At 46.2% G+C, this 11,042-nt stretch overlaps 1 protein-coding gene across 3 annotated transcripts in view; it reads right to left on the bottom strand.

Annotated features, from left to right (window-relative positions):
• Positions 1-11,042, bottom strand: part of nrp2a (neuropilin 2a) — a 68,486-nt gene that overhangs the window by 43,042 nt on the left and 14,402 nt on the right. For all 3 annotated transcript variants that reach the window (XM_016678115.1, XM_007565311.2, XM_007565312.2), the window contains exon 3: positions 5,176-5,357. In XM_016678115.1, coding sequence (XP_016533601.1) covers positions 5,176-5,357 — 182 coding nt within the window. The remainder of the gene's footprint in view (positions 1-5,175; positions 5,358-11,042) is intronic.

Raw genomic sequence — 11,042 nt, 5'->3', positions numbered from 1 at the left:
CCACCGCCTGACCTTTTCAATAGTTTGCTACGCCACTGGCTACACTATTAGGTGTCTACTCTCATCTTTCTGTGCTAAGTGTGTGCGTGTGTGTGTGGGTGTGTGTGTGGGTGGGGGGGTGTGTGTGCGTGTGTGTGTGTGTGTCTTAGACACAGTAACACACTACCTCAGATTCTTACTGGGTCACCATGAAGGGAGAAAAAAAAACTCCTCAATCTGAGCACAGCTTGACTCCAGTGCGCCCGCCTGAGCTGGCCGCCTTACATGTCGTCGTCTGTGCGTGTATGCATGAGTAGCCCCACTTATTAGTTCGCAGCCAATGAACATGCTAAAAACAAGTTTCCCTGACATGTCTTGACCCACGGCTGAGCCAGACACACACACACACACACACACACACACACACATACACACACATGCCTGTCACTCGCAGGCCGCCGGTCGGTGCTTTGCGCCGCACCATGAGCTGCCATTTGGCAGGAGACGTCTCCTGGCAGCGAGCGGGAGGTCATGGTGTGAGTGTGTCAGTGTGGCGGAGAGAGGGGAGACGACGGAGGGCGGGTTGCTGGGTAGAAACCACTCGTTTCTTTCACATGAGTGGCCTCGTCCAGCAGCAGCTCCACATGTTGTGTCGGGGTAATCCCCCATCTCTCCTCCTCCTCCTCCTCCTGTCGTCGTCTCTCATCTTCTCCATCACTTCTTCACTTTTCACCCATATCCAGCTCCCTGTCTCGTCTGAGGAGCTCACCTCTGCCGCCGCACATCAAAACTGCCCCTACCTCCCTGTCTGACAAACATCCACTGCTCAAACACAAGACACGCCTCTCATGCAGCACCACTTGGTTCAAGGTTTCATTGAAGAGATTCTCTCCAGAGCTGCGTGAGGAAGGGATGGGTGCGTGCGGAAATGTGTAACCCAAGAGGCGCTGTGCAAAATGTGGTGGGGGGATGGGGGGGAGGTGGAGGCGGTTAGGGTGGAAAATCCACAACAACAACAACGAAACATTGGGAACAAGAAATAGCTACAAATAAAGAAAAAAAAAAGGAAAACAACGTTCTTGGCATGCCTTGGTTTTGGCACTAATTTAGACCTCGAGCAGAGCAGCTTTTTTTTTTTTTTAGAGTGAAATTCCTCAAAGAATATACACACAAAATTAAAAACAATCCTTCTCAGCTTCCGTCTGTTTGAGACGAAACCCCTTCTCTCACTTTCCGATCAGGTCTCTCGTTTCATTCTACATCAAGCTTTTCCCCATCACCGATCTGCCCTGCTTAATCACCTTTGCCAGTTAATTGCTTGAGTGTAATTTCAGCACCAGGGTGACTTGGGCATTTCAGGAATAAACAACTCCACAATCAGGAATATGGTAACGGCCAGGACTGACGCAAAGGGGACGGCGTCCAATCAAGTAGATAGCATCAGAAAATACACATGGAGTCAGTGTTTTGGCTGGAGCTCCAGTAGATGGGGGGTCCTGCCTTAGGCTCCGCTCCCACTCCCACTGCGACCCCGCAGACGCCACGGTCGGCAGCGGTCACGGAGGAGACCCAACGCCCTTAGGTGCTCTCTGACCGTCTTAACTCTGGATTGGCTGTGATGTGATGCTCCCCATCGTGCTAGTGGGGCACCAGGGAAAATGGGGGCTTGCTCTCCTAGTCTTCCCTCTGTAGCCGTGGTAACAGCATCAGTAGCACGTGACCGCGTGTATGTTAAAATGTCTGAGAGGCACATGGGATGCGATGAACAAAGGGTTAAGCACGCATGGGTAGGACTAAAGTAGGCCACAACAATAAGGGGGAGGAGGGAAGGGGCTTTTACTGTACCCTTTTACTGGACAGAAGCTTTAAAGGGATAGTTCAGCATTTTTAAAGTGAGGTTCAGTCAAAAAGTCAAGAGCAGTTATAATATCAACTTTTATCAAGAAGATAAAGTGACTGAAAAATGCAACTTTACGGATCACTTTTGTGTTGCACCATTTTGTACTGTCAGAGTAACTAATGTAAAGTAAAGCAGCTGTTATAGTTCTTATCTTTTCCACAATTTTTTCACAGTTACCTCTTTTTTTTCCCCTTTTAAAATGATTCCAGTCGCGAAATCACCTACTTGCGTATTTTTCAGTGGAACGTAACTTCAAATTATTCACAGAAATTTTGAATGTTTGCAGATTTTTTCAAAAGTATTACAAAGAAGATGAATCTTGGGAAGACGGCTTCGTTAGGCACAATGCTACTTGACATTGTTTTCCTTGGTGATGATTGACTGTAGACCCCATAAACGGAAACCAGGAAGACAGTCAATGTTACACAGAATTTCAACTGTGCGCATTAATTGATATTAATCTACATTTGGGGTTAAACTATGAAATAGGCAATGTAATAAGCATTTTTAGAGGGGGGTCTTAGGTCTTCTCGGATTTTAGCTCAAGGGATCGGGTTTTAATATGGCAGAGGTCTGCTTTGGTCTTAGCTCCTAAACAAGCAGTTGCATTCAGGCTCCCGAACCTGCTAATCTGAATTCAAAGCAGATAAAGATGTAGAAGAGTTACCTGCAGCAGGTATGATATTAGCTGCTTGTAACCTGTAATTAGATCCTCACTTGAAAAACCCTGAACTATTCCTTTGTCCAAAGGAAAGGATGTTGCTTTGGAGGGAAAACACCTCACCGTCTCCCCTCAAGAGGCACAGTGCTGGGGGGGAGAAAGTCATAGGTCGACTACTGATCCTCCTCAGTGGAAGTAATTTGTGTTACTGTACCCAATAACACACACACACACACACACACACGCACACACACACACACACACACACACACACACACACAGGTCAACACAAGCTCCTGCCTCATCCGACTGAAAAATCCCTGGAGTAGCTATAGTCCCTGCTTATGTAACGGGCTTCAATGAACAAAATGGAAACAAGCCGCTGTATCATTAGCTCACAGCACAGAAAGCACAAACACACACATCCACACACACACACACACACACACACACGCACCCACGCAATCAAAACCAGACACACACGGTCTGACTCTGAGACAGAGTGGTGTCTGTTCAGGACGGGGGAGGAAGCTGAACACAAACACACATCTCCCAGCTGTGTGCTCTGATATCCATCTCTGGACGCACCCTTTAAAAACACATACAGACCCATAAACACACCCCTCATACTGTTGCCCTTTAAACGTACTGGAATTATGGATGTACGAAATGCAGTATTTTTCGAAAACTGCTCTTGGAGTTTTCTTTTTGTCACACTTAAATGTTTCTCATTGTCAATCAAATTTTAATATCACACAAATGTAACCCAAATAAATACAAAATGTCGTTTTCCAATTATTAACTTCCTTAATTGAGAGGAAAGAAGTTGTCCAAATTAGCTTGACCGCATGCGAAAATTTAATTTCCCACTAAGACTAGTTGTGCCACCCTTGGCGGCAACGGCTGCTATCAAGTGTTCGAATCATGTTCTTCCAGCTTGATTGCTTCCAGACGTAGAGAATCAAGAAGTCACAATCAGAACCTGTCTGACAAGACGAAGTAGGCTTAACGATCTGAAAAAGCAACACGTCACGTCCCGAGGTAAAGAAATTCAAAAACAGATGAGAAACCGAACCACTCGAGTGAACCGGTTGAACAAACCTGGAGAGAACAGTGAAGATCCTTTCCAGGAGTCACTGGTTGACCAACGTCATTCTAAGGGAGCATCAACGATTTACCAAGCAGGTCACAAAAGAAGACAGAACAGCACAGAAGGCTCTGCTGGTAAACCAAAATGAAAAGGTTTGGAGTGGCCTAGTCAAAGCCCAGACTTAAATCTGTTTGAGGTTCTGTGGGATGACCTCAAACAGGCCTTGAAAATCAAATAGTATGGCTGAAGTAAAACGATCCTGTTACCTTTTTTTTTGCACACAGCCAGGTTGGACAGGATAGCATTTTTTTCTTTTAGTAAACGTGATTGAATTTTATTTTGGTTCCTCCAGTTGGGCTGAGTTAACACCCCTCGCTAAGGAAGGATCCTGGTTTTACCCGACAGAAGCTGCAAGGTGTTCAGTAGAAACCTGCAACCCAGACCTGCCACAGACAGACAAACAGCCATGATGAGCGAGAGGGTGCAGGCGGCGGAGCTGTCGTAATTAACACTTGGCCTCAATCACGCATCCTGAATACGTTTTCACTCTCTGACGTCCTCCCTTCCTCTCCGGTCTGGCGAGCAATTCCCCAACCGTCCCTCGTCTTGGTTGTTTTTCCTGTCTCTCGTGTGCAGCTATCACGCCACCTCCACATATACAGGCAGAATCTCACACAACGAGCCGAGCAAAACCACCCACACACACCTACATGTGCTCGCACACTGACACAATCTCTTATAGCCCCAGAATTTCGACCAGGATCTTATTAAAGCTATAGCAACCGCATCCCCCATCCTCTATCCATGTCTGCGCGCGTGAGACAGATGCAATCTGAGCTAAAGCATCATTGGGGTTCGAGGCGGTGGCCCTGGTAACGGAGCTGAACGACAAATCTGGGTCACAGTCGTTTGACACAAACAAGAGAGATTTTTCTCAAAGGTGGGAGGCGATAACTTGTGATAAGAGGAATGCTTAGTCGATTTCCTTCGCCCCCAGCTCTTCCTCTTTCCATTTTTTTGTGCTTAAATCAAGACACATGTTGGAAGCAAAACGATTCGGGAGCAAGCTGAAATGCTGCAAAAAGTGCGCTCACTTGAACATAAATCTTGCAGCTCCGAAGGCCATTTAACCTCTTCTGCCACTGCGACCACTACAGCAAACACACCCAAACGGCCAAAACAAATCTACTCCAACCTTGCCTGCACTTTGCCCACTTTGAGAGAATCCCATTTCAGCTCAAACTCATCCCCATCAATCTCCCCGCTTCAGCTTCTTACCTATAAACCTTTAACCTTCGGTCTAACTCTGAAGTAACCCCAGAGCTCTCTCCATCATCCCACCACAGCCTTCCACGTCCAGACTTCCTCATCTTCCCAGAAGAAGCGGACGTTGCGCCAATTAAAGAGCATTCCTTACATACTCCATGTCTTAAAGGTAGTTTGCTTTCTTCTCTTTGTCTGATCATATCCATTTGGCTTCTGCTAATATAAATTGGGGGGCAGTGAATCCAGGTCTTTGGGTCCCACAGATCATCATTTCCTCACCTGTTTTAAAGATCTCGTAGCGTAGAGAGAACCCCGCGCCCTGATGGGCATAATCTGAGACGAATCTGATCTGGATCAAGGGCCCAGACGAGATGATGGGCGGCGGGGCGATGTTGCTGCAGTGTCGACCCAAAACATCAGCGGTTTCTGAGGTCCCATCGCGGATCTCTATGAAGTCATACCTGAGCAAAACAACAACAAAAAAAAGCCCAAACAGGTTAGAAACGGTTTCTTTTAGCGTTTTCTCACAATCGTTTGCCTAAAAAGTTAGCACTGCATTCAGTTTGTAGCAGGAATGTCAACAAAAAAGTGATGGGGTAGTTAGGAATTTGAGGTAATGAAATCCAGACAGGTGTTGACCTGAGATCACTTTCATGATAGAGTCCCTGAATTTAGGAATACAACCAATCACGGGGAGAAATAAACTGTGTTGTCTCCCCACAGATGGATTCAATAAATGTAGCTCTTCTGACCCAGTTTTTGCTCGGGACGGCACGCTCAGATCTCTTTGATGACAGCTCGGGGTGAACAATCCCCAAATCCCTGAATATTGGATCACAGGAAAGAAAATGGAGGGAGGGCTGTATTTCAAACAGGACATATTTTAGTGAGTGTCTGTCAACTCGGAGGCAGAGGACGCGGGCAAACAGACAGCTGGATAGATTCATTAATAAGAGGAGTAAAAATAGATGGTTGAAGCTCATGAAAAAATCAAGAGGTGAGCACCGCTGAGCATCGGCACCAAACTTGGTTCTGATTAGCTTCCGCATGTTTGTTTTCTCAGTTCTTCATTGAGCTCTGACCGACCAACTGACCCCGAACGATGAAAGCAAATTCTTATCTGTCAGCTCGCGCGCGTGTGTGTGTGTGGGTTTAAGTGTGTATGAAAGAGAGGGAGACAAAGAGAGACAGTGCGCACCTGGCTAATCCTGAATTAGCTCATAGCTCTGTGTACCATTCCGTATGTCAGCATCACTGATTGAAACAACATGAAGATTTGGTTCGCGTTGGACTTTTTCATCCTTTTTTGGGCCTTTCTACTTTTGAGAGCACGCTGTGTTTGGTTGAGCGCGCTTCAACTCTGCCAGGCATAGCTCCAAAAACAGAAAGGTTTTAATGGACCACAAATGTTTTTTGCTAATGTGTTTTCATTTTGTAGCGCGTTTGATTCGACTCGGAGGTCATAACTCACACTGGGGTGTTTGGCACAACATGTTCTGGTTACAAGTTGGGGGGAGGAAAAAACAACTCCGGGATTTGGGAACTACTTTCATAAATCCATGCATTCAAACAGAAAAAGGAACATAATCACACAGAGATACTGTACAGTAGTATGTATGGAACTGATTTATGAGATGAAATACTTCATCCCTGTAACTTTCCCGACATTTAATATGTGCAGCAGGAATTTTGGATACTTTGCGGTGTCTCGGAAAGGTTGGACTGAAATTTTTTTGTCAAGAAGAAAGGTGCAGAAACATCCCAGTTTGGAGTGTGAACTTTTCAATGCTGCACTCTTAGGTACAAAGGATGTAATATTGAGGTGAATGGGGAAAAAAAGCTGTGAAAATTAGGATCCATCAAAAATAACTAAAAGTTTGGCGCACAAGTGCAAACTTTCCCAAGCCTTGTTGCTGATTGGCTCATTAATGAGTTGCAACAGAAAGATTTTCTGTAAACGTAGGTTGCAGTGTTGGTCTTTTTTTTTTTTTTTTTTTTTACTCTGAAAATGGTCGAAATTTTCACCTTTTTATTTATTCATCTTCATAAATAAGTGTTGTCTTTACTGGATTGAAAGGTATCCCTTTTGGGACCATGAAATGCTTCAGAGTGCCAGCTTTTAGCATCCTAATTTGGGGTTTGGTCAGCATTGGAACAGGGAGGAATGTTTTTAATTCTTGTTTGGTGGCAAGCTGGTGCTTAAGTGCTATTTAATGCAAGGTTCAGTATAATTTATCTGAATAATTACGCTCTTTTCGCAGACTATTAGACTCACTTTTATACCTCTTATTTTCTCTAAACAACCTGTTTGATTTTCCACCAAATGAGCATGTTGATGACTTTCTAGTTGCAAGACTGATTCATTTTCTTTCCATTTGTGTCTCCGTGGTGCCACCTCCCTTTCCTGGTACGAGTGTCTCCTCAGTCCTCATGTTGTATTTTCCCGTGTTGCTAAGTGCATCGCTGCAGGAGCCTTGCAGCTAACCGAGAGCGCCCTCCAAACGTGCAGACGTGCAAACACACTTGTCTGAATTAGTTCGTGTGACAAAGCTGTCAAGGAACAACAGGGTCGCCGCTATCTTGCTAATTAGCGTGATGAGCTGTTTGGTGCTGACAAAGCATTACAGGCATTTCTGGGCTCAAGCACATATTTAAAACCAGTATCTTTGCTAATGTTCTTGCTGCTGCTTTTAACGCGAAAAGCATTCAGGGTATGCTGAGACATGGCAATCAGCTCAAGCCTGTGGTTGCTTGTGGCATCTGAACGCTAAGATGGCTTTTGTAGTTCCAGCTTGAAATAAAACCCGGATTAAGAAGAGTCACTAATCTCCTTTTTTTTTTTCTTAGCTATCTCGCTCTTGCAGCGCATCGACTCCAGTGCTGAGCATTCAAACTAAGACTGCTGATCGAGGGATAATCCCAGCACATTAATCTGGGTCACGGTGGCACATGCAAAGGTGAAGACTGGAACACTAAATGGCTGAGATGAGCCGGAAATGTTGCAACTGTTGTCAGCACTGCGGAGGAAAATATGGAGAGGGCAGAAGCATAATACAAGAAAATAGTTCTGGAAACATTGGAGAAGAGTTCACAATGACAACGCTTTGATTTCGACAATAGGAGCTGTGAGATGCACCTAGCATAGGCTAGGAATCTGGAAATCTCCGCCTCTGCAGGCTAATTAAGGAATTGGTTTGTCCTTGCACTGTGATAAACAAACCGGCTTTAATCACAACCAGACGTGGTTAAGTCCTCATGTCACAGGCAGTTTGAGGATTTGAAGTTTTGGGCCTGAGTAGCACTAACGCTTGTGGCTAAAGAAGCTGTTGTCCAATACTCTTATACATGCCCTGCTTGTAATCCTGCATTACAGAGGCGATCGTAGAGGCTTTAGTGCCAGGCTCCCACAGTGAGTCTGTGAGAGCCACCGCTATCCCTAATGCTTAAGGCTGTAACTGACACATGCTTGGGGAAAACAGCATTCAGGAGCGTGCCAACAAGCACACACCACTCATGCAAACAAGCGCACAACGCGGCGATATAGGCAAACACGGGCGCGCACGCATACACTGAATGGCGTATCTCCAACTCCGGGGATAAAAGGCCCGTGAAAGAGCTGAGAGCCTAATTAGGTTTTAATTGATTTTGGAGTGGGTCTTTATCCTTCTTTCTGTCTCTCCCTCTCTCCTGTCGTGGATTAGCGTCAGCGAGTGAGTGTTCCTCAGATGTGATTATTGACCTGTTCGCTCAGCCTCTCCCCAGGCTCTGATGAATACATGTATGAGGGCCTGACGCGCGAGAGCCCCGCCGTCTGCCTCTCTCACACACACACACACACACACACACACACACACACACACACACACACACACACGCGCGCGCACTTGAACACATTCCAGGACGTTGCACACAAATCGCCGGCGCACGCGTGCGCTCGCAGACCCGCGAAAGGCGCGCATGATACGGCAGTCGCACATTCGAGGAGACAGGTCCAGATTCCATTAGGGCTTGTTTTGAAGCAAACTCCGCCCCGTTCTGTCTGACACCACCATCCATTCCCCTCGTATGTCTGGCGGTCTGTCTGGGGTCTTCCCGACTGGCCCCTCTTTGAGGGAGCCATAATAAGGCAACTGCTTCACCCTCCATGGTTTCCCCTTTGGGGACTAGTTGGAACAGAGGGAAAGGGGTTAAGGAAACTAAAACCCCTCAGGGGCCGGTAATTCTGCACCGGTCCAGACATGTCTTCTCTTCTTCTGCTCTCATATATCACAGTGCCCCTGCGTCAAAGCAACTAATTGCCTTTCACACCTTTGCTGTTTGCTGGCGACCAGGGACATTTCCTCCAGCCGACAGTACCTCATTGCGGCCAAACAGAAGTCTAGTATCGATAGACCATATGTGTGCACATTATTATGTCTCCGTACCAGCCTTTGGGACCATATGAGCTCTTCTGGGTCACTTAGAGTCCTATGAACACCTGCTGGTACACTCCTCATTGCTCTTCTTCTAGATTGTGTTAAATCAGCAGCCAAAATCTTGTTTGCCAAACTCTCTTGAAAGTATTTTTTAGTTACAGCATGAGATTGACCAAAATTTGGCTTGCGGCAGAACCCTGGATGTCTGATTTATTTTGTTTTTGCAGATAATGCAGCAACAGCTGTTCCCGAATATCTGCAAACCAAACTTGGCTGGAGTTAGACACTTGGGGGGCTTTCAGCTGAGATGACTTTCCCCTCTCTACTGTATCTCGTTTTATTTTCTCCTAATTTTCTACTCGCGGAGCAAAGAAACCCACTAAATCCCTGTCTCCCAGACAATGAAGAGTCAGACGCCTGTCGGTTTCTTGTCTCGACGACGCACAGAAGCAGAAAGGAAGTAGGAGTGGAGGGCACACACACTCCAATGTCCCGTCTCTCTCCCATCCTCAAAGGGGACTCTAATAAACCGTAAGTGCCTCTGAAATATTAACTAGATGCTGTGAGCGGAATCCCAGCAGATCTGCAGGGTCTGCCATCTTCAATCTAGCCCCAAAACAAACCGTACGTCTCTTCCTCCTGTCCTCATGCTTCACTGCCTTTCTTCAGCTGTCCATCACTGGCTCATACTTACAGATGACGGGGGGCTAAATCGCTGACCGCAAACCATCTAAGGTCAGCAGAGGATTAATCTCAAACTCTGCAGCTGTGATCCCTTAGAGTTTCGTCAACCTATATGTGTGATTAGGCTTTTCACAGAAAGTTTTCAAATTCCTACAAATATTCTGGGAGGCTTAGAAGGAAATTTGCAGTTGCAAATGCTCACTGACCCTCAAGGTTGAGGGTCAGGTACCGCCTGAAGCACAGGAGTTCAAGTATGTTGGTGCTCATGAATGATGGGAGGATGGGGCTGGAGATGGACAGAAAGATTAGGGTCTTGTGTAGCTACGCCCATGCTGTTTTGGTCTGTCCAGGTAAAGAAAGGTGAGAGCCAGTAGGTAGCAAAGCTTCTGATTGAGCTTCCTCCATAGAGTGGCTGGGACAAGCCTTACAGGTAAGGTGGAGTTCAGATGATGGCTCCTTTTAGAGATTCTGTTGCAGTTTGACAACGTGCAGGATGGACTTTCTTCTGACACTTTCTTCTACCTTTCTTCTGATCTGAGAAGGTTTTAAGATCCTCTATGAGTGACTGAAGAGCTTTGCTAAGCAGTTTCCCTTTTGAGCCTGCCACCCTGAGAATCTTGGGTAAGCGGAAGATGACGGATGTATTTATGGAACTACACTTTCCCTGTGACCCATAGCTCAGTGTTTCAGGGTCAACATGACTAATTGATCTCAGTAGATATATCATCATTCTGTGTTTGAAACTACTGTGACTTCTGGAGGTTGGTGATTATGATTTCGTCCTAAACGTCGGCCAAGCGCCAAATATCGACCAATCCAGTGCTGAACAACTCCCTTCATCCGTGACCTTTGGGAACTCATCCATCTCTCCTTTCACCCTGAACCGTGCTCTACCTTCTCTTCCTCACCACCTTTCCTTCTGGCTATTGCTGATCATCTATAGATTTCCCATTACAAGCGGAATACGGGGATCGATCCCCCTCCGCGCCCCTTGGGTACCAGTAAGAGAGCGATACAGCACAAAGAAACACACATACACACACACAC

Source organism: Poecilia formosa, unplaced genomic scaffold (assembly GCF_000485575.1).
Source record: "Poecilia formosa unplaced genomic scaffold, Poecilia_formosa-5.1.2 Scaffold174, whole genome shotgun sequence".
Classification (NCBI taxonomy): Eukaryota; Metazoa; Chordata; class Actinopteri; order Cyprinodontiformes; family Poeciliidae; genus Poecilia; species Poecilia formosa.
Note: the sequence above shows the minus strand (reverse complement) of the source record. Positions and strands in the feature narration are given on the sequence as shown.